The sequence below is a fragment of the Hipposideros armiger genome, unplaced genomic scaffold (assembly GCF_001890085.2).
Source record: "Hipposideros armiger isolate ML-2016 unplaced genomic scaffold, ASM189008v1 scaffold_347, whole genome shotgun sequence".
Lineage (NCBI taxonomy): Eukaryota > Metazoa > Chordata > Mammalia > Chiroptera > Hipposideridae > Hipposideros > Hipposideros armiger.
In genome coordinates this window covers 1,808,906-1,832,492 of record NW_017731697.1, presented here as the reverse complement: position 1 = coordinate 1,832,492, position 23,587 = coordinate 1,808,906, and the positions used below count along the sequence as shown (strand labels likewise).

Below are 23,587 nucleotides of genomic sequence, written 5' to 3'. Positions count from 1 at the left end.
CTTGGAGAAGGAGCCTAAAACAGGTCTTATGCTGACATGGGGGGCCGCAGTGATGAGCACCTGCAGTCGGGCAGATCTGGCTGTGAATGATTCAAGCCTTTGGTCTCGGAGCCACAGATGCTCTGTCTGTCGCTGGGTGCCACAACCTGGGCACAGGGCATTGTGAGGATCACACGTGTTAAGGTCTGGAAATACTGGCACATGGGGGCCCTGTAAATGGTGGTGGTGATGGTTTACTCTGTTCCTCCCGCCCCAAGCGGAGTGCTGTGATTCTCTAGAGATTGATTGGATCTCCTCACTCCAGTCCTGGGATCATCACAGTGCATGAGGGTGGGTGTGGGGTTAGTGTCGGGACATAAACCTTGTGCTTGAGGGTCTTGGGGTGACCCCTGGACACTGGCAGTGCCACGCTGCCCTTGTGAAAGGTCCTGACCGTCAGGGACCCAGGCTCATTACTTCCCGCCTTCCTGCCTCTCATACTCACTCAGGTTCCTGAGAGCAGATCTGCTGTGTATGGCTGGACATGGCTGTCTCAGGCCCAGCTCAGAGGCCACCTTCTCTGATCACCCCATCCATTCATTAATTCGTGCATTCATTTCTTCAACATGTAGTTACTGAGCATCTAAAATGTGCTGGGCTCTAGGCTAGGGGCTGGGGATACAGCGATGAATAAGACAAATAAACAGACTGGTGTGGTTCCATCCTCATGAAGGTTACAATCCAGTGGGGAGTCAGACAAAAGTCAAGGAAGCAAGTGCTGTGTAGAAAATAAACAGGATCATGTGGCTTTTACAAAAGGGGTAATGGGGAAGGTATGCATTAGACCGAGGGGGTGGGTGACCTGTCAGCTGACACTGCAGAATGAAGTGGAGCCACCTTTGCACAGAGCCAGCCCAGGAGCTCTGCCCCTCCCTCACCTCTCAGCCCCCAGCGCCTCTTCCTGCAAATCCCCCCACCCACCATGAGGGGTGGGGAGGTCGCTGGGCATCCTGTCTACTCTTGACCCACCCACCCTGTGAGGCCCACTGATGGAGTCATCCCAGCACTTTCTCGCAACACCCAGCTGGATAATGAGGCCCTCTAGGGCCAGAGAAATGTTTTGGGGATAAATTGAATCTTGACCTTGCTGCAGCCTCATCACCCATTTGGCTTAACCATTATTTCCCCAAGTAGAAAGCCACGAAGAAATAATGGCAAGTAGTTCCACTTTGCCCTGGGTTTTAGTGCATGATCATTTCTCCAGGGTTTACCGTGTGCCCCACAGACCTGTATTGTACCTCACACTCCCCAGGAGGGGAAGCTCCTGTCTGCCTCTTTTCAGGACGCTTACTATTGGCGTGCACTGTTCGCCAGGCTTTGCAAAGGCTCTGTGAATTCTCACAGCAACCCTGGGAAGTAGGTGCTACCTGGGCCCAGCTCCACAGGGATTCAGTGACTTGCTCCAGGCCACACAGAAAGCAGGGGCAAGCTGGCATTTGAAAGCGGTATTTGGCCCAGGCTGCAGGTGTCAGCCGCCACCCTCTGTGCTTTTGGCTGTTGCAGACTGGTGAGCCTCAGGGAGGAGGCCTCCAGGCAGGGTGATCCTGAGCCAGTCCTTTTAGGCACCGGAAGGTGTGCTCAGACTGTGCTTTCTCCCTTTGTGTGACTGTCCTTCCGTGAGCAGGGCTGGGCAGCCACAGTAAAGTCAGTGAAGTTGCCTTGGGCTCCATGACAAGGAGTGCCCACCACTCTAATTCAGTCAGCTCCACCGGCACGAGCTCACATGTCCTGACCATACAAAGAGCACACACACACACTGGGGGAGAGGAATTTTCTGCCTTACACCCAGTCCCCTCCCTGGAGGCAACTGGCCCTGCGTCTTGGGTACCCTTCCAGAAATACTATATGCATCTCCCTGCCCCATCCCCCACATAATTCACTCATATTCTGCAAGCTGCGTTTTCCCCTTGGCACATCTTGGAGAGGTAGATTGTTTTCCAGGAGAGCTGACAATGTCACCTCGCTCCTGTGGAGGGCCGGCCGCCTGCCCGTGTCTCTGCGGTGGCTCTGATGTGGCTGTGCCGTCACTTACCTGGTCCTCAGGCTGTCCCCAGCTACCACAAACAGCTCTGAGCAGCAGCTATCCTCCAGTGAGCACACATGCGTCTCTGCAGAGGTATCTGCTGGACACGCTCCTAGAAGTGCAACAGCTCTGGTCACCAGATGTGTACCTCTTAATTCTGAGATACTGCCAAATTGCTTCCCAAAGAGGGTGCACAAATTTAAACTCTCACTTACTGTCAAACAGATCTTTACTGATCTCATAGATAAAAAATGGATTCTCATTGTAGCTCTTATGGTGGAGGGAAGGGATTCCAGCAGGGAATTGTGATGTGAACGGCACAAGAAATTCCCAGGAAAGCAGCTTTATTCTAGTCCATTGCTTTTTAACAACAGCAAGAGTGTCATGTAAAGCCTGGTTTATTCACTTCATCTCAGTTGCCAAGAGGGTGAACTGTGAGGGGAGAGAGACGGTGCTTAGTTAATGAAAGGACATACTGAAGAGATGCCGGCATGCAAGACAGTTTATGCTGAAAGTTTGATTTATGTCTTCTTGTGCAAAGATCTTGAAAACCAGTCCTCAGCAGCCCCCGTCACCACAGCAGTCTCCCAAACTGTACCCTCATGGCCAGCCGGATGCCAAGCCTCCTGGCTGGGTGTGGACACAGCTGGTGATCCTGAGGACAAGGACAAGGACCCTTGACCCTGGGGGTGGTGTGATGCTCTGGCGGCAGCCACACCCCCACCCCCTCATGGCCCTCAAGGAAGCTATTGTAGATCCAAGAGCCAGAGGCCCCCCGAAGAACATACGTGCCTGACATGAGCTCAGAGTGAAGTCTGGCCCAGAGGGAGGGGTGCAGGGGAAAACGGGGGAGCAGCGCCACAGAGCCGTCTTGTAAAAGCATTTGGATTTTAAGCCTTTCCAGAGTTGGTGTATGGGCCTTTGTGCCATCTGCAGTGCCTGTCAGCTCCCCTTTGTGAGGTGCAGGTGTAATTCTAGAACAATTTTCAGGAGGCCAGCAAAGTTTCATAGCTTAAAAGACTCCACAAATGACCTGCATTGCTCCCTCCTTCATATAACTGCCTCCCAGAGCTAGGTGATCTGCACAAGTGACTGCAGTTTGCTCATGTCCCCCCCCCCCAGGGAACTTGCTGAATTTTTGTAGAAAAATCAGTGTCACGAAAAGTTTCACAGAAACATGGATAGAGGTGATGGTTGCACAGCTCTGTGAATATACTAAAAACCACCACATTGTGCCCTCTAAATGAGAGACTAGTATGGTAGTGACCTATCCCAATAAAGCTGTTAACATTTTGTAAATGTTTACATGGAAAGGTAGCTACCATTTTTTTTTTATAAGCAACGTGACCATACATCCCATGGCCAGTTATGTTCAGGTTTGAAGTGTAGGGAAATGGTGAGCCCAGGAAGCTCACAGGCACCTTGGCTGGACGCACCCTTCCTTACATGCTGCACCTCCCCTGAACTCGTCAGCCAAGAAGACAGAAAGAGCTGACTGTCAAAATTATCCGTGGCTGTTTTTAACAGAAAATGTCTATAACTGCTCAGAAAGCATAGTGTGCATGTTTTTAAATATAAACTCTGTACCTTAAGATGTGTGTGAAAATAGATCCTGTGTACAGTAAAGTACACAAGAATGCAAAATATTTTGGCACTGTTGAATGTATCACTTATTTTTGACTGAGTGTGTCTAGATGAATTTTAGCAAGTTAGATATTTGTATGATGTGACCCTATTTACAGCTTAGGAACATAACATTCATTTAATTGAAATTTAGTTATTCATTCAGGTACACCATATTGACTGAAGTCTACTTAACAACGGGAGAGATTATAGATTTTGCATGTAATCATGCTCAATTCTCAGATATCTTCAGGTTATCCTCTCTGAAGTTCATCGCTGGCAAAATGTTTTCCAGTTTTACTGCAATATAATTGAGATAACATTGTATAACTTCAAAGTGTACAACATAATGATTTGGTATATGCATGTGCATGCACACCCAAGTTCTGACAATTAAGTTCATGAACTCCTTCTAGAAAAAGCACTACATACCTCATTGCTGAATATCATTATGGTCACCTTCGAAGTACTCCCCTTGGGAAGCTATGCACTGATGCCAGCGCCTAGTTCACCCTTCAAAGCAATTTTGGAACTCTTTTTCTGGAATGGTCATCAGAGCTGTTGTTGTATTACCTTGATGTCCTGAATGTCATCAAAATGTCTTCCTTTCAATATTTCCTTATCTTTGGGTGAAGAAAGAAGTCATTAGGGGACAGATCAGGTGAGTGGAAAGGGGGTTCCAATACAGTTATTTGTTTACTAGCTAAAAACTCCCTCACAGACAGTGCCATGTGAACTGGTACGTTGTCATGATGCAAGAGCCATGAATTGTTGGCGAAAAGTTCAAGCTGTCTAACTTTTTCACGCAGCCTTTTCAGCACTTCCAAATAGTAAACTTGGTTAACTTGGTTATCTTTTTGTCCAGTTGGTACAAATAATAATACCTCTGATGTCAAAAAAGTTTAACAATAGTTCCTGAACTTACTTGTCAGACCTCATGTGTGTCCAAAAAAATGTATACACCTTTTAAGAAAGGAAAACAATATTAAAGTTGTATTACTCAATATTTATCAATAACAAAAGATGAATACAAGTCACATTTGACTTCTGCAATTACAAGAGGTGCTCGAAGTGGCTACCATCAGCATCAAGTGAACTACTGCTTGAGCAACATTGACCAAAGTGTCCACTTGTATACATTTTTTTGGCACCATATATGTCAAAATGGTCACCACAATAAGATTGGTTTACATTCATCACCTCACATCGTTAAAATTTTTTACTTATTATAAGAACTTTCTTAGCAACTTTCAAATGTAAGATGTCCGACAATTAAGTTCGCAAACTGTTGCAACGATGTTGCCAATCTTTTTTGATATCAGAGGGATTATTCCTTATGAATTTGTATCAACTAGACAAATGGTTAACCAAGTTTACTATTTGGAAGTGCTGAAAAGGCTGCGTGAAAAAGTTAGAAAGCCTGAACTTTTCGCCAATAATCATGGCTCTTGCATCACGACAACGTACCAGCTCACATGGCACTGTCTGTGAGGGAGTTTTTAACTAGTAAACAAGTAACTGTGTTGGAACACCTTCCCCACTCACCTGATCTGGTCCCTAATGATTTCTTTCTTCACCCAAAGATAAAGGAAATATTGAAAGGAAGACATTTTGATGACGTTCATGGGATCAAGGGTAATACAATGACAGCTCTGATGGCCATTCCAGAAAAAAAGTTCCAAACTTTTTTTGAAGGGTGTACTAGGTGCTGGCATCAGTGCATAGCTTTCCAAGGGGAGTACTTCAAAGGTGATTGTTGTGACATTCAGCAATGAGGTACGTAGCACTTTTTCTAGGGTGAGTTTGTGAACTTAATTGTCTGACCTTGTATGTGTACCACATCTTGTTTATCCAGTCATCTGTCAGTGAACACTTACATTGTTTCCATGTCTTGGCTGTTGTGAATAATGCTGCAAAGAACATGGGATGCAGACATCTGGCAAGTTTTTAATTCTGGTCAGATTTTCCTGTTATCCCCCCAAAAATGTTGGAAAAATAAAAAAGTTACAAATTAAAACTGGGAAAATAAACCTTCTTTGAACCTATCCATCCCTGAGGCAGCGCCACCCAGTGCTAGGAGTGTTTAAATCCTGAAGTCAGGTGTCCTTGGTTCTACTCCCAACTCTGGCTCAGTCATAGCCTGCCAGGCTTGTGTTCCAGAAGGTAAGGGAGGTCATGGCAGGTCTGACCTCTAAGGTTGCTGCAAGCTTTGATTGACACCTGTGTGGGAATGCTTAGCCCAGTGCCAGGCACATGGTGCGTTTTCAGGAAGATGAGTTACTGTGAATATACCTGAGCCCAATAACTTTTTCGTGATCCATACTATTGCTTCTCTGATTAATATAGATTCAGGGTCACTCGATTCCATAAACATTTATTGAACAAGGATAGTATGCTGAGATACAGTGAGAAATATGGAGATAGGAGCACCATCCTGTGTCCCTGTTAGGTGACAGAGATGTCCCAGGACATAAGAGCACTGGGGTGGCCCTGTGGATAGAAGGGCTGGGGCCTGGACTAGCCTGTCCTGGGAGGTGGGGTTGGAGCTGAGCTCTGAGGAGGGCTGGGAGAACAAGATGACAGAGGGATGACCAGATGGGGCACTCACAGGGCAAGATGGAGACAGGCCAGGGGTCCGTGGTCTCAAGCAGGGGAGTGGAGGTGTTTGGAGAGATCCAGCGTGACAACTGTTACTTCCTATTTGGGAATATATTATTTCGGAATATGAATGAATATGAGAATAAAGCCAAACAAAAGCTTCCTGGCTTGTGGGCCTGTGTTGAAGGTAAGGATTCTCTAGGGGCCAAGAGATGGTTTTGCTTTTGTTGTTGTGAAGTGTTTACTGATCCAAGCAGCAGGCACGCGTGGGAAGTGCAGCAAAGGCCACCACACCCGTCCCCACCTGCCACAGAGGGCTGCTGTGTGACTCCTGTGTGACTCTTCCCAGGCCCATTCTGTGCCAGTCAAGGTGTCCATGTAGGTGGGGACTTCTAGAAATCCATGGGTGGCTGGGTTGTTTTGCTGATCTTTGTTGTTATAAACATTGCCGAAAGCCTCGTCTCCTGTGGAGAACTTGTCCAGGGTGGAATTGCTAGGCCAAGGGTGTGTGGGTGCTTTTCACGCGCTGTGTAGGTCTTTTTGGCACAAGGGAAGGGCTGCCTCTGACAACTTTCTGGAAGCAGGAGGGGAGCATCTTCCTCAGCCCGCAACCTAGACCCCTCCTGCAGGGCCACTGTGTCTGCATGCCCAGGCTGTGTTCACTGAAACGCAAACCCAGGGTTTTATAAAGTGCGGTGTCCCCTCTTTTAACAGGAATCTTTGCCTACATGAACTACAGAGTCCCCCGGACCAGGAAGGAGATTTTTGAAACCCTCATCAAGGGTTTGCAGCGGCTGGAGTACAGAGGCTATGACTCCGCAGGTAGGCCCTGCAGGCTTCCGCCATGGGAACCTAACGCTTGTTCATTGGTTACATTTGAAAACTCTAGAAAAGTCAAAAGAAACAAGGGAAAAGAAATCTGCATCCAAAGTGCCCCATGGGTATCTTTGTGTCCCTCCTCTGATCATTGTTGGGGTGGTCTTGGGGTGGGGCCAGAGGAGGGGAGGTGTTGTGCAGAGATTTTTTTTTTCACCTAATTGTAATTATAGAGTTTTGTACTTTTATTTTTTTCACTCGTCTCAGCCTTTTCCAATATCTTGAACTCTTCCTAACGACCTTCCTAAAAGGCTGCACAGTCCCGCACTGGATGGCTATCTCAGTTTACTTCTCCATGCACCTGACTTGTGGACATTTAGTGTGTTTCCTGTTTTTAATTAAGCCCCCTTAGGAGAAAGGGAGAGCCAGGTCACCCCTATCAGTGTTTAGCCAAAAGCAGGTCAGGTAACAGATTACAGGAATGCTGAGACCTGCGGGTACCAGCTAAAGTAGCCGAATGCAAAGTGCACAGCAAGATGAGTGCCCTTAAGTATGCCCAATGCCTCTGTGGCTGGCGGTGGCATCTCTCCCTGCAGCTCCCCAGGCTCGCCGATGACTGCCCAGGATCCGGGCGCACATTCCCTGCTAGCTGTTAAGTGTTGCCACAGTCAACTAGGTGGCATAGGTGGCAAGCCTGAGGAGCAAGAACTAAGAAATCGACAGCTCCTGCAGCCCTCACCCTGGGTGGTGCCCTGCAACAAAGTGTGTGAGGCAAACTTTAAATTCCAATTCAGAAAACATGTTTGTCTGCAGGTGTGGCAATTGATGGAAATAATAATGAAGTCAAAGAAAGACATATCCAGCTGGTCAAGAAAAAGGGGAAAGTCAAGGCTCTTGATGAAGAACTTTACAGTAAGTGCAAAGCACACGAGTCAAAGCAATAAAGTCAGCGTGGGTCGCTTGCAAATCTTTTATTCCAACAGTATTCAAGACTAGAAACACTAACTTGTGTGAGAGTGGATAAATAGAAGGTTAAGCCCACAGAGTAAAACTGTGTTTCCCGGACTGTGGGATGGTTTATTTTAGGTGGTGGTGCATGAAGAAATGTTTTAAAAAAATACCTAGTACTTATGTATTTATTTTTTAAATTTTTCTGGTGAATGACACTGCTTTTCCACCTGTAGTAGTGACATATAATTTTTTTATTAAAGTAAGCTTATTTCAGTTAAGTAAGTTAGGTTACTGATAAGTACTAAGAAGGCAACAGCAGGGGTTCTGGCAGAAGCCCCAGGAGGGGTGGGGGTCTCTGTGGCTGCTGGCGGGACGTGCTACAGGCATAGCTAATGTCTGTGAATCACGCCACCTCGCCGGATCAGTGCAGTGTCGATGCTTATTTTGAAAGTGCAGCAAATGGATTTTTCTTTCATCTAGAGCAAGACAGCATGGACTTAGAGGTGGAGTTTGAGACCCACTTTGGCATTGCCCACACGCGCTGGGCCACCCATGGGGTCCCCAGTGCTGTCAACAGCCACCCGCAGCGCTCAGACAAAGGCAACGGTACGTAGTATGGCCTTGCTCCCTGACCCGAAGGTCCTGCTTGGCCCTGACCTGAGCCAGGTTGGTCCACACCCACCGCACTGGGCTTCTCAGCCACCCTGCCTTCCCTGGGGATCCAAACTGGTGGCACCGGCCCCAGACAGGGGGCAAACAGCCTGGCCCCTAGATGGTGCTGACTTCCCAGGTATCTGCAGAAAATTGATGGCACCTGCTAAAAGTGTTGCTGACTAATGGGGCAGGCTTGGCTGCATGGCCCGGTGAAGGACCTGGGCACTGTTCCAAAACAAAGGACTAAAGTCTTCCGGAACACTGGGCATTTGAGGGAAGCGTGGGGGTCCGTCCTCCTCCAGCTGAACCCACCCTGCCCCTGAGACAGTGGTCCTGGGAAAGGAGGGCAGAGCTGACGTTGGTTCACTGAGTCAGAGGTGCCTGCTGCAATCTGGCCCATGCAATGAGGCCTCAGAGCCGAGGGCTTGGGATTTGGAGAAGCAGAGGCTGCAGCTGACAGCCCAGTACTACCTCCCAGTCACAGAGCTTTCCACTTGGCTTCCTTTCCATTTGTAAAAAGTGAGAATGGTTGTGCATTCACTTCTGGCATCCCTTGACAAACTGGAAGGTACAATGACTGGGCTCAGAGTACCTCAGAGTTCCACTGATAAACGGTGGGCAGGTCACAGAGCAGGGACATGGCCATTACTCACGGCAGTCACAGGGGCACAAGGCCCTCTGGTGGGCTTTGGGTTTCCAGTTCTCCCAAGTGCCCCCTTGTGTCAGCCACAGCTCATGGGTCTACAGCACTTGCTTGGGTCCCCAGAACAGTTCTCCATGCCATGGTTTTCCTAAATGATACCCCACCCACTCTTGTGGGGGGAGGACTTGTAGGTCTGGGGCTCCCAGTGGCAGCTCTTGGGGGCCGAAGGGTGTGGGGGCCTCCCTGTAATAGGACACAGTAGGCATGTGAGGTGGAAACGGGGCATAGTTCTTGACTTCTCCCAGGCTTCCAAGGCAGGCGAGGGCCTGAGAGCGTCATCTGGGCCCTCTGGTGGGCCCCCACCCTGGGTTGGGCCTGGTCAGGTCAGGAGCCAGCGGAGAGAATGGTCTCTGGAGTTGGCCGAGACCCGCCCCCCTGAGACCCCCCGGGCAGAGTGCAGGCTCTTGCCAAGCCCCACAGTAGAGTAAGGATCAGATGCATCAGACGAGCCGTGGGGTGCTTATTAGCAGGCGCTTAGCTAGATATCAACAAGCCTCACTGCGGTTAAGTCTCTTGTTAATTCTCCTGGGAGTTGGGCCACAAAACAGAGTGGCACCTCCCCGCTCAGGGTCCTTTGCTCCTGTGGACACTGCCTCTTCTGGAGAACATAAGGGGAGCCCCATGCACCCCTGTCAGCAGAGCAGCCTCAGGTAGTGCAGGGGCCAGGCCTCATGCGCATCCACATGGCCAGTCTCAGGCAGTGAGGTTTTTGCTGGGAACTGTTCCCTGGATCTGGTCCATGCCCTGGACCATAGGACATCCCACTACTGGGACAGGCACCCTACACCCAGGAGGGAGTCAGCAGACCCCATGTTGCTGAGGACCTACAACGCACATCCAGCCAAACCCCAAGCCATACACAGAGGCTGGTCTCTGCAGCAGCCGTGTTGGCTGAGGAAACACTGTACCAAGACCATGAGCCCCAAGATGTTGCCGCCCGAGCCCCAGCCCCTGCCCACCCAGGTGAAAAGGCAAACCCCTGCTTCAGTGCAGACGGTGATTCTGTGTCCCCAAAACCGGGAGGCTCTGAGGAGATGCCTCCACACCCAAACTTGGAAATGCCTGTTCTGACTCAGCTTGAGTAATTGAAAGCAAAACAGCATGGGACGTAAGACAAGATTCATAAAATGTCTCTAACAGCTCATCAGTGATAGCGGGAGAGCATACTCCTAAGGAAGACTTACACCCACGAATGACATTGCACAAGGAAATGACAGAAAAAAATTTCACAAAGAAAACATGGATTCTGGTTAATGGTTAATGTTGAGAAGACAATAGACTAAGATGAAAGAAAATGTGACAGGGTTAAAAAAATAATATGAGAAATAATGTTGCAGTAGACATGACAATGTTGGAGGAGGTGATGGATATGGGGGCAGTTAATAGAGGTCCAACAGGTGGATAACTGGTGTCCCCAAGAGAGATCAGAACAAATGGAGCAGGAAATACACGTAAGGCTGTGGCAGAGGTGAGTGGGCCTAGCACACCTGCTGAAAATGGCTTTCCTTAGTCAAGCCCTGATTTTTCCTGTGACCTCACAAAAGTAAACAGTATGTTGTAAATATATAGAGAGAGGGCCAGCCGAGTGGTGCATTGGTTAAGAGCTGGCTTGGGACGCCAGAGGGCCCCGGTTCGGATCCCACATATGAGGGCCAGTGACACTGCCCTCTACAGCTAAGATGCTGAACAACAGCTCAACCTGGAGCTGGGCAGCCGTGAGTCGCCAGGGACGGCGTAGGCTGCAGCCCCTGCCGCAGTGGGTTGCCATGGGCTACCGTGTGTAGCCAGCAACCAGCGTGAGGGGCCAGCAGCAGCAGTGAGCGGCTGTCCAGAAGCCAGCGACTGATCTGCCTCACCCAGGGAAGAGTGCAATGATGGTGCCAACTTGGGCCAGTGAAGCAACGTCCTCCACAGCTACACTGAAGAACAAAAACAACAGCAACTTGTCTGTTCCCATTCCCCCAATTCCCCAGCACTGTTCCCATCCCCCAATTCCCCAATAAAACTCTTTAAAACAAAAATAGAGAGAGGAAATTGTGATAAAAATTAAGAAAAATAATAAAAGAAAAGGTTTTAAAAGATGTACTAGGAGAAATCTGTCCTGCAGTGAAATAAAACTTGAGTTGGAGATCCAAAGCTTCACTAATAGTCAATATTTATGAAGAATATCCAACACCCAGGCACATTCTGGTAGAATTATTGAATCTCAAGGATAATAATCTTTCCATTTTCTAGGCTAAGGGGGAAAGAGGGTTACTTGCCTAGGAAAACTTTCAGGTTGGCCTTAGTTTTCCTCAGCTATTTACTGAGTACGTGCAGTGGCGACTGAGGGGACCGCCCTCACCCTACCACTGTTCCACCTGTGCCCAGAGCAGCCCCAGGAAGTGTGGGAGGGGGAGGCACGGCAGCAGGCACAGCCTGGAAACAAGTGCTCGTGGCCCGCTAGGAATGGGGGCAGGGGGAAGCCAGGGGATGGTAGTAGGACTTCTGGGGGTTTTACCCTAAGAAAACCAGGATTTTAAAGCAAAAACTCAAAATTTTTCAGCTCAAATCGTTTTACAATGAGTGTGGTCAAACAGAAGCACGTGTGTGGACCACTAGTTTGTGACCTCTTTGAGTGGGTTGGGGAGGCCGGAATCATTTCTGGGTAATGAAGGGTTAATCATCCCCATTTGATGTAAATAGCAGAACTGATTTGGTGACGTTGTAGACCACAAGGCTCTGTGCGTGGTCAGGTTGGTAGATGCTTTTTTATTGAAAGAGAAATGTGTGTTTCCTCGGGTTGCAACTGTAGTCATAGCAGACGTCAGCTCTAGACACTGTAAATAAAGTCTGCTTAGCAGATATCCTGTAGGAGCAGACTTTGCAGAGTTCCCAGCTGTCGAATCCTTTCCCTTTACATTTGACTTGAACTTCGTTTTTTGCTAGCATTTCTCTCTTAACTAAACTTTTCTTCCAGAATTCGTTGTCATCCATAATGGGATCATCACAAATTACAAAGACCTGAGGAAATTTCTGGTAAGATACTTCTCCTGGGTAACATCTAAGTCAAGTGCTATTGGTCTTCCTCCAGAAATTTTCCAATCAGTTCATTTCCCCCACGAAAACAAAGGCAAGAGCTGAGTGAGAGCCAGTCTTGGCCACGTCATCACATGAGACGTGAACCTCAGCCCCAGCCCAGCTGCCTCCAAATCTTGCTGGAGGAGATAGCAGGCCACTTGTGTTCACAAGGGCTACTACAGATTCGCAGAATCAAAAGAACACCAACTTCCTTTTATTAAAGCACTAAATTATCAACTCACACACCAAATGGAATGTGGGGTAGGGAGGCAGATGGCAAGTGTCTAAAGAGTGAAAAAGTTGCTGTGTTGGCTGGGATGTGGGTAGATTTGACTCAACTCATTTGATCACTTTGACGGCTATTATTTTGCAATGTCCAGATTCATGGCAAGGACAAGCTTCTGAGGTGGGAATGACTCAGCCACGTTGCGCTGTGTGATTCTGTCTCTTCCCTTTTTTGTTTTCCTTGTTCTTGCCTTAAGTCACTCCAAGGGCAAGTCATCAGGGGGAGAGGGAGTTGGGCAGGCTGGCGTTGCGCAATGACCGTTATCTGGCACTCTGTGAGTCCAACCAAATATTCCAGGAAAGCAAAGGCTATGAGTTTGAGTCAGAAACAGACACGGAGACCATCGCCAAGCTGATCAAATACGTGTTTGACAACAGAGAGATTGAGGACATCACATTTTCAACACTGGTCGAGAGAGTCATTCAGCAATTGGTGAGTTATAATTCCTACCTGTCTAAACCATCCTTCATTTTTCATAAGCGTTTACCAGGCAAATTTTTCAAAGGACCCGAGGATTCAGGTTGGTTCATTTACAGTGTCTGGCCTTAATATGTTCCATCCTTGTAAAATAGGGAGAAGTTCTGCGGTTTGGGTGGTAAACATCAAATGGAAGTGCCTTGCCTCATTCCAACACCTCTGAAATTATGGCTGGCCTTCTGATCTGTGGCTTCTTACCATCACGGGTTGCACACAGGACCTTGGTCGTGGCAATTCAGTGTCATCTTTTCAGTTGAGTTGTGTGCACCATTATGTACCCGAGATGCATTTAACTGATGTTGGAGACAGAATTGTAGCCTTTTGTCCTGTTTCAGTAAAGCAATTATTCAAATGGCCCCCACGTTCTTCCTGAGTGGATGGAAGGCAGAGGAAGTAAAGAGAGCAGGTGCAGATTGTTGAGAAGTTTGATCCGAGAGGAAGGGCACAAAGATACAGCCCAGTGGCGGGAAAGGGTTGCAGTTCCGAGACAGGATTGTGTTTTGGGTTAGGAGACATCTGGTTAGGGAATGATCCATGAAAGAGAGTGATTCATGATGTCCCAGAGGGCTGGACCCACCCAACCAAGTCCCTGGGAAGGGGAACACGCTGGGATGCCTACCGCATTGGACTAGGGGATGAAGCAGACACAGGCCCTGGGGGGATGGTGGGGGAGGAGGAGAGGCCTCCCGACTTCCCAGAGCCCGCCTCCTGGGCATTGGGAGTCCAGTAGCTCCTCCAAGATGGGAACAGCCTGGGGACAGTGTTCAGGGCTGACAGTCTGGAACATCCACGGTCAGAGGCTGCTGCGGGCACAATACTGATTCAAAATATATCACCCTTTGGTGTTTCCAGGATCTTTTATAAAAAGTAAGTCTACTGTTGAACCCTTTGCCTGGTGACTCCCATTTCAGGGGTCCTAATTTAGAGGACATATCTATAGTTAAGAGTCTGGCCCCTAAGAAACGTACAGTCTAACATCTGTGAGATGTGCAGCGAGCTGTTGGCTTCACAGCACAGCACTACTTCCTTTTCTTAGTTTAAAATTCCGGAACTACCTCCCCAGTGATGGCACTTTGAAACTTCAGCGACTGCTCTTACCTGAAACAACACAGTTCTTCCTGGCAGAGAAAGAACGAAAAGTATATTCTATCCAGTCCTACTTTGTTGTTGACAAAACCAGCAGGGTGAATGTCAGGCTGCTCAGGGTCTGCCTGAAGCCTTCTTTTAGGGCCGTTTGAAAGGCCCTTTGAGGCCTGGAGACACTGACTTTGGGTCCCTCTGGCTGTGTGACAGAGTTGGCAAACAGGTGTAGCATGCTGGATGCACGGGGACCTATGTTTGCCTAAGGCTCCTTACTATGGGGGGTTTCACCTGGAAATCCAGATTTACAGCTGGTTGTACATAAAAAGTCTACTCGGGTCATGGAAAATTAGTACAGGATGGTCAGAGTGTAGGAGAGAATTGTGCTTTAGGTATAAAAAGCATTTGGAGTCTTGAGTTAGGAGCACTGGATTCTAGTTCTGGTTTGCACAAACCAACAAGCTGAGGCACAGGAGACAATTGACAGTCACTACTGTAGAAATAATAATAATTACAATAATAACAACTCATGCTTCTATTGGGTTCTCTATATGGCAGGCACTCTTCTAAGCATTTAAAATTCATTGGCTCACAGAAGCCATGCAAGGTGGGACTACTGGTCTCATTTCCATTCACCATGAGGAAAATGAGGTGCAAAGGGGCTACAGTATTGCCCAGTTGAGGGGTGGAGCCAGGATTTGAAGCCAGACTTCAGTGTGTGCTGAGCTAAGCACAGGTCATGGATTAGACCCTTTAATCCTCACAGTGACTCCCTGAGGAGGTACTGTCGTCAAGGGACAGAGGCCCTCGCCCTGCTTCTCACCTGGCCCCTGGTTTTAATGTACCAGCCTTCCCAGTTCACCGCAGAGCTGGGAATCCTTCCTTGTGGGCCTTGGCAGGGGTGGTTGCTCATGCTGAAATCCACAAGGTTTGCTCTTTGGTACTTCCGTGGTCCCGTCTATTTTGCTTTCCCCTCTTGATGGCCCCTGCACAGACTGTCCTGCCTTCAGCGCCTGGGAGCATTGTCAGTCTGACCCCAGGACCTCTCACAGTGAAGAGGAGCCCTGGGAGACCCGTCTGGGGTGGCAGGCCGGACTGCAGTGGCCTAGCTTAGTCTAAATGAGTTGTTCCTCATTCTTGTCCCCTGTGTTTTCAGGAAGGTGCATTTGCATTGGTTTTCAAGAGCATCCACTACCCTGGAGAAGCTGTTGCCACAAGGTGAGGTGAACGCACTGACATTTCCAACAGCAAATAACTAAAATCCAGTCACTTAGCTTGAGGCACAAGGGGCCACCAGGCCCCTGGAAAACTGGAAGGTACTTGCTTTAAGGGACAACTGTGGCTTAGCCACAGAGAATGTATCCCACCATCTCTTTAGCCAGAGCTTCCGATTTTTTAAAGAGAAACCAGAGAGTTGGATTTTTATTTGAAATCTCCAGATTTTTAGAAGTTGAGAGCAAATTCATATTTAAAATAAAATTATATAGCAAGGGCAGATCCAGCTTTCATGGGACTTGAAACCTATATAATTTCAGACTCTCTTTAGAAAAAGCATGCAAAATTATGACCATGAAACGAGGAACAAAAATGAACATTGGTTTGAACCCAGTGAAGAAGAGGCCTCGAAGCCCAGAGCTCAAGCTTCACTACCTCTAAGGCAGGGGTGTCCCCGGATTCAGCCATGAGGGTGGGTTCAGCTTACATGTCCCTCTGTTAGAGTCCCCAGGGTCCCCAGCACTGTGGAGTCACACACCTGCTTGTGCCATCCTCTTATTTTATATTCAAATGGGTTATTTGGCCATCTGTCCATTTGTCTGTTCATCTGGCTCTACATCCATCCATTCATCTAGCTATCCGTCCATCCGTCAGTCCAGCTGTCCATCTGTCAATCTATCTAAGTAATATTTGTTGAACACTTACTATGTGTTGGGCCCTGGGGACCTAATGACAGCAGGCCTGGCCCTGTTCTTAAGGACTGGACATTTGTGCAGGAGGACAGATCAGGGCAGAGATGGTGAGCGAGGTGGAAGGGGGCCAAAGACAGCCTTTGTGCAGATCCTGGGCCTCAAGGGCTCCTGCGTCAGGCGAAGGGAATGGAGGCAAGTGGAGACCCGAGCTGCCTGCTGCCAGGGCCCAACAGGAACTCAGCTTTTGTGATGACAGCTCCATGCAGGGACTCACTGGGCAGGCGGGTGGCACCACGGAAGCAAGCTGGAGTTCTCACATTAGCCTGTTGGCCCCTGCTCCAAGCCTTGGGAGCATCTTCCTGTAGGTGAGGAGTCCATTGTGTGGGACCTCAACAGAATGCTTTGCCTCAAGAAGCCTGCTGGACATGGGGTCCCATCCTCAGGGCTCAGAGGACCCCCAGCCCATCCCAGGTGTCGAGGTGATGGCTAACTCGACCCCCTCTTGTCCCTGCAGGAGAGGCAGCCCCCTGCTCATCGGAGTGCGGAGCAAACACAAGCTCTCCACGGAACAGATCCCCGTCTTGTACAGGACGCGTAAGTCCCTTCCCTTTGGGAGAACCGGCCGCTGCTGCTCCGGTGCAGGCAGCCCGGCCCCCTGGAGGCACGCTGCCCTCGCTGTGCCTGAGTGGCCCACATGTGGTGCTGCCAAGTCCAAAAGGTTCTCTCAGGCAGTGGAGACTTGGCTGTATTTTTTCAAAAACTGCTTTAGTATGGATATTTTTGACCCAAGTCGAGGGAACGGGGTGCAGCACTGTTATGTGCAGGCACCCATGCCCAGATTCCAGTGTTGATTTGGTTTGGTTTGTTTGCGGCCCTTTAAATGCTCTCTTGCAGCACTGTGCTATTTGGAGATCTTTCACACGTTTGTCTGACGCAGCCAAAGCTAAAAATTGCAAATTTCTCCCACGCATTTCCAAAGGGGGAAACGGGCTGCATGCTTTGTGTTATGCAAATAAAAGAGTTTAACAGAGTTTGCGGTCCTCTCCTTCATTTGCTAGGCAGTATTGAGAACATGAAGAACATCTGTAACTCGAGGGTGAAGAGGCTGGACAGCTCCACCTGCCTTCACGCTGTAGGCAACAAAGCCGTGGAATTCTTCTTCGCTTCCGATGCAAGGTAGCCAAGCCTTGTCTCCTTTCTGTCCTAGGACTGTGTCATCAAGAATGACCCTGCCATCCCCCATCCCACCCTATGTGAGCTGTTTTCTCCCTGTTCAGCAGGGGCAGGAGTGATGGCAGATTCCAGCTCTTGGTGGCATAGTGAGCACTTGTGTGGCTGTCAACAGCCGCCCTGATGGCCACAGGTCAGGTCCACTCACAATGTTTGGAGCCTGCCCAGAATAATTGGATTAGTTGCCAATATTTTTAAACTGGGAAACTTCACATAAAAATCAGGATTTCTAGCTTCTCTGAAAAAGCAGCAGATCTGAGCACACTGGGTGGTGCTCCCTCCGGCCCAGGTTGTCTGGGACTGCTTTAAGGTGCTCCCTTTAGATGGGGCAGGTGTCTCAGGGACTTTGGTCTTCCTGCATCCCGCCTGACTTTGCCTGAGCCTGACCATTCATAAAAGACAGAGCCAAGATTTAGGGTTTTGGTCCAGTTGATTCCAAAGTCCATGTTCTTTCTCACCAATACACAAAACAATAATTCTGAAATTTAAGAATGTCAGCTTCACACCCATTTTAGTACAAAATATTTATATGCACACATACATACTCAGAAAAGGCCCAAACACTTTCTTGCTAATTGAAATAGAAAACCACAATAAACACCACCAGTACCTCCTTCATCCAAACCTTTGTCTAGCCTGTTTTCCCATCAGCTCATGGGGCCTCTCTGTGACCAGGCGAGGTCTCCTGGGACACATGAGTACCAGGAAGCTGTCTCAGCCCACAGCCAGCATCGTGCTTAATGCAGATAGGAAAGGGCCGGGCTTCCCAAACTGTGTTCCTTAGAGCACCATTTCTATGAAAGGCTAATATTATTTCATTGATTCTAAGACACACAATTATGTTGTAGATTTTAGTGTTTATAAGTGGTGTCTTGCAGTTATAATCTGCTACAGTTTCTGAAAAGTGTATAAAATAATCATGATCTTAAGATCAGTATTACCTGATAGTCAATGAAACATGGTAGATGTTTCTTAAAAAAAAAAAAAAGCATGACTTACCTAAAAGGAGATGAAATAATTTTTTGTAGGCAATATGATTATATACTTTTGAAAGCCAACTGAAAGACTGTTAGAGCTAATACTAGTGGCTGGTCAGAGAATAAAGGTTTTGAAATCCAACATCCCAACAATAGCCACTAAGTTGTCAGCTGAAGGGGGTAGGGGTGGAAAACACATCCACCTGGTCTGTTGTATCTCTTCACCTGACTTGCACAGTAGGCTCTGCAAACCTTTGTTGAACAAACAAAAAGGATTTTGTTTACCACAGTTGAAAAAAAATGTTTTAATTCCTTAAAATAAATTTTGATAAAAATAGTCCAGAATCTAATTGGAGAAGACTAGAAAAGGTTACCATGAGAAACAGGTTTCGATCAAGGGAGAGAGTTCACATTCTTTGGCAGGAAGGCTTAATATTATTTTTTTAATTAATTGGTTTAAAATTAATTGAACAATTAAAAACTATTTCTTAAAGATACCAACTCTCCTTAATCTGTAAATTCAATGTTATAATTAAAATCCTCAAGGTTCTTTTGTTTGTATAGGTTTGGGGAAGTTAATAAAGTGATTCTGCAATGTATGGTGTACAAGTATAGATGAGAAAGCCCTCTAGTATTGAACAATAAAAGTGACGAGGGTGACCCTCCCAGACATGAAGGCACCCTGCAGTGCTCTCGTGACGACAGCAGCCAGCGTGTGCTGAGGGCTTCGCCAGGATGGTCCCATTTAGACCTCTGGTGCAGGCAGAGCGATCATCTCCTGTTTGCCAGGGGTCACGTCTGTGTTGCTGGAGGGCACAGGGCTGGCAAGAGACAGATGAGGATTCCACCTCAGGTCTGATGACTAGATTATACTACCATCCATTTTGTAAATAAAAACAATAATTATATTTAAACATATAGATGTGCATGCACACATAAGTATATGTATTAAGCCCTGTGTGGAGGGCAATATAATATAAACAGCATTTATCTCTGGAACATGGGATCAAGCCAAAGCAGCTTCCTCTTGTTAGCCGGTGGTTTTTACACTCTAAACAATGGGTGTATACTTGTATTGTTTGAAGTATTTTTTCCAGAGCAGTGGTTTTCCATCATTCTTCATCTTTCTTCCCTAAGATCTGTCTGGAGACCCCCTCTCTTAGAGCCATAGAATTTAATAGTTTTTTCTCTTTAACTTTGCATCAGGAGTTTTAAATGTTCATTTTTCTGCACAGGACATGTATGGGTGTGGCACTTGATAAAATGAGGGGTTTTTCCTCCCTTGTCCTTCCAGCACCACCTTCATATACCACCTATGCTGTTGACTACCTAACTTTCTTTTTCATTTATCAACTTTTCTAACTTAAATTTGTTTTTAAAAGAAACTTTCTATTGCAAAATTGAGGGAAAAAATCACATATAAATATATTATTAAGTCCTGTCTGAATGGCAATACAATATAAGCAGCATTTATCATTATTACTTTCCATACAGAGAAAGTTATAAAAATAAACACAAAAACCCCACATTTCATTGGTGGACATATTTTATAGTTTGTTTTTAAGCCCCCTGATATTTTCTGGCTCTGTGTGTGTGTGTGGTGTGTGTGGTGTGTGTGTGTGTTAAGAAACAGAGTCGTTTGTCCTGATGAGTTTCCCACTGTCTGGATTTTGCTGAGTGGATCCTCAACGGTGTCATTTAACATGGTCCTCTGCCCACTGTATTTCCTGTAAGCCAGAGTTTACAGATGCTTAGGAGCTTTATCTCCTTCAGGTCTGACTTTCTGATCAGGAGTTCAAGACTACTTCACAGATGGTGGTGTGTCCTTCCATCAGGAGGCACATCCGTTTCATTGCCTGTCTTTCTGTGCTGTTAAGATTGATCAGGGGTTCAAGTGTCACCAGCCTTATCCATCCATTATAAAGCTGCTCTCAGCCTTTCACTATTTGGTTACAATAGCCATTGATGGTCCTTGATTAGAGCTAATAATAATTAGGGGTTTGTAAGTTAATTATTCTATATCTGTCATTCCTTCTTTGTTAGCTCTATTCCTTCTATAAAAAGCACTCACCTTCATAAATGATGTGGTTATTCTGGAAGACAGATCATTGGAAAGGCAGTGTTTCATTCCTTCCCTTTATGATTCAGGATAATATGTTGGTTCCTGAGCATTCTCCAAAGGTGATTGTTTGGATCCTGATTTGAAAAAAGTAATTACAATAGGGCAAAGGGACTATTGGAGAAATTTGAACATACTGGATATTTGATGATATGAAAGACTAACTATTAATTTTAGATGTGGTGATAGTATTGTAGTAGGTTAAAAATAATCCTTATTTTTTAGAGATATAAGTTAAAATGTTTACAGATGACATGATAGGATATCTGGGACTGGCTTTGAAATAATTCTGGGTGGGACAGTAGGGAGGTGTGAATCGATGTTTATAGTGTGGTGTCCTTGTCCTTTCTGAAATGCCATCAGGGCACTGATATGGACCCTTGGAAAGCAGTGAGTGACTGTCATCTTGCAGCTGTTGGGCACAGTGCCCTCCTGTGACACCCATGTTTTCCTTGTCCCAGTGCTATCATAGAACACACCAACCGGGTCATCTTCCTCGAGGACGATGACATCGCCGCAGTGGCTGATGGGAAACTCTCTATTCATCGAGTCAAGCGTTCGGCTAGTGATGACCCATCTCGAGCTATCCAGACCTTGCAGATGGAATTGCAGCAAATCATGAAAGGCAGGTGTCCTCTGCGGGTCCATGTGCAGCAGTCTCAGGGGGCAGGTGTTCTGTGGGGAGCCTGGCCTGGCTCCTCCAAGGGAGCTTTTGACTATCCAGGCACTGGGTTCCCCTGCTGGATCTGACCAGTCCATCAACTGCCCTCCTTCACTGACTCTGGGACACATTTCTACACCCCAGGCATCATTTCTTCTCTAGGTGGGAGACCTGAAGTAATGGGGCAACTATGAACCACTGTCTCCTTTGGAAGAGAGACTCTCTCCCTGCACCCACATTTGTCTCCCTGCACCCTCTTCTTCACAGGGCATCTGGGTGGACTTTTAAGAATACGAATCAAACCCTTTGTCCTGCTACTTAAAGCCCTCAAATGGCTTTCCACTGTTCTTAAAATAAGATAAAATCCACAACCCCCACACGTAGCCTGTCCCTGCTCACCCTGGCCAGCTCACTGTTACAGACGGCCCCTGTGCTTGCCCACCAGGGGTCATTGTACTTGCTGTTCTCACAAGACTGGCTCTTTTTTATTATGTCCCCTGAAATGTCACCCCCTCAGAGAGTCCTTCCCTGGTCCTGTGTGTGCAATGGCCCCACCCCTCCTCGCTTGTCTTATTTGCTTCATGGCACCTTGTTTATAAGTCCTCTGCTGAAGGCAGCAGACAGGGCCACTATGATGCTTGGCATCGCACATGTGTGTCCCAGAGAACATCCCCACCCTGCCTATCGACACCTCCAGAGCATGAGATGCAGCCCCTGTCAGGGGTCTTAACATGCTGCGGCCAAATCATCCCTTTGACCTCATCCAACCTCATTCAAATGAGAGCCCTGGAAATGCATGTGCGGCTGAAAATGTTTTTCTTTAGTACAGAAGTTAGGAGGGTATTTGTTTAAAAGAAAATGGCCTGTTTCTTCAGGCTTGCTTAATGTGACTCCCCTGAGTCAGTGGGTTTGGGAAAGTAAAGCGATTTCCTTTCTTCTGGCCTTGCTAAGAGGAGCGTGGCCCAGAAGACCAACCTTGCCTTCCACTGTCCCTCCTTTGGTGGGAGGGTCAGATGTGTACGTTGCGATGGTCATCGTGCCTGACCTGCTTCCCTCTCACTTGTCACCATGAGCATCAGGTGGGACGGCCCCTGGGAAATGTAATCTGCAGTGGCCTTTACATGTGTCACTCTAACCGCATAATGACTTTTTGTCTTAACTAAAAGTTAAGCAGTGGAAATATAACTAAAACTGACCTGGCTCATTGTTTACTTGAGCAGGTAACTTCAGTGCATTTATGCAGAAAGAGATCTTCGAGCAGCCAGAATCGGTGTTCAATACCATGAGAGGCCGGGTGAACTTTGAGAGCAGCACAGGTAATCCGTGGGCTGTGCCCCACGCCCCTGCGAGTCCCTGTGTAGTAGGGTTCACACTGATGCGCTGCATGTCCCCTGCAGTGCTCCTGGGCGGACTGAAGGCCCACTTGAAGGAGATTCGACGGTGTCGCCGGCTTATAGTGATTGGCTGTGGAACGAGCTACCATGCCGCCTTGGCTGTAAGTGCAATGTGCCGGGCCCTGGATGGTGCCGGGATGGTCGAGGCCACTTAGGACAAGGCGCGATTTACATGCTGTCACGCTCATGCATTGGGCCCTCCAATTATGGTGCCCCTGAGCCAGCGTGAGAGCTGGCCCCGAGCCCTTTCTCCAGCAGTGTGGCCCGAGAGTGCCTGAAGTTCCCTCATCACCCAGACACGGAAGCTCCATTTCACAAACTGTCCCTAGAAGCCCAGCTGCTGGTGTCCCTGTAGTGTCATGACTTTAGTCCCCATTCTTGTTGGCTTCAGACGCGGCAAGTCCTAGAGGAACTGACTGAGCTCCCCGTGATGGTTGAACTTGCCAGTGACTTTCTGGACAGGAACACGCCCGTGTTCAGGGATGACGTTTGCTTCTTCATCAGCCAGTCGGGTAAGGGATACGGGTTTGTATCAGCGTACCTCAGGGCTCTGTCCTCTCAGCACCGCACCATGCACCTCTCCCCTCCTTCATCCAGTGAAGTTCTCTGTGCACCGACCATGGGCTACTCCCATGCATCTTTTAGCCATCAGCGCCATCAGTTACTGTCCCGCATTATGGGGAAGGCCCTGCAGCCAGGGCTTCCCTTCCTCCTGGTGCCTCAATTCCAAGGCTTAGGGGACCGCTCACTCCAGTGCCATAAATGTGCGCTGGGTTTAATTGAGAAAGATCTTCAAAATTCTACTGGTTCCAGGGCAGTGAGGGTGCTTGCAGTGCCCACACTCCCCAGCAGGGAGAGGCATGGAGAGACACTGCTCCAGGGTGAGGTCCAGGGCACCCCCAGCTCAGCAAACCCTGCTGGGCACCATCCTAACACCAGGGTTGGGCATTTGCTCCAGTCAGGCTGGGCAGAGGGTCAGGAAGGTGACC

The 23,587-nt window shown here is 47.9% G+C and overlaps 1 protein-coding gene across 1 annotated transcript in view; it reads left to right on the top strand.

Annotated features, from left to right (window-relative positions):
* Window positions 1–23,587, top strand: part of GFPT2 (glutamine--fructose-6-phosphate transaminase 2) — a 40,993-nt gene that overhangs the window by 6,511 nt on the left and 10,895 nt on the right. The window contains exons 2-13 of the mRNA XM_019661436.1: window positions 6,998–7,105; window positions 7,913–8,011; window positions 8,531–8,656; window positions 12,367–12,425; window positions 13,051–13,185; window positions 15,467–15,528; window positions 16,732–16,811; window positions 17,276–17,393; window positions 21,005–21,168; window positions 22,425–22,520; window positions 22,602–22,699; window positions 22,990–23,110. Of these exons, the coding sequence (XP_019516981.1) occupies window positions 6,998–7,105; window positions 7,913–8,011; window positions 8,531–8,656; window positions 12,367–12,425; window positions 13,051–13,185; window positions 15,467–15,528; window positions 16,732–16,811; window positions 17,276–17,393; window positions 21,005–21,168; window positions 22,425–22,520; window positions 22,602–22,699; window positions 22,990–23,110 (1,266 nt within the window). The remainder of the gene's footprint in view (window positions 1–6,997; window positions 7,106–7,912; window positions 8,012–8,530; window positions 8,657–12,366; window positions 12,426–13,050; window positions 13,186–15,466; window positions 15,529–16,731; window positions 16,812–17,275; window positions 17,394–21,004; window positions 21,169–22,424; window positions 22,521–22,601; window positions 22,700–22,989; window positions 23,111–23,587) is intronic.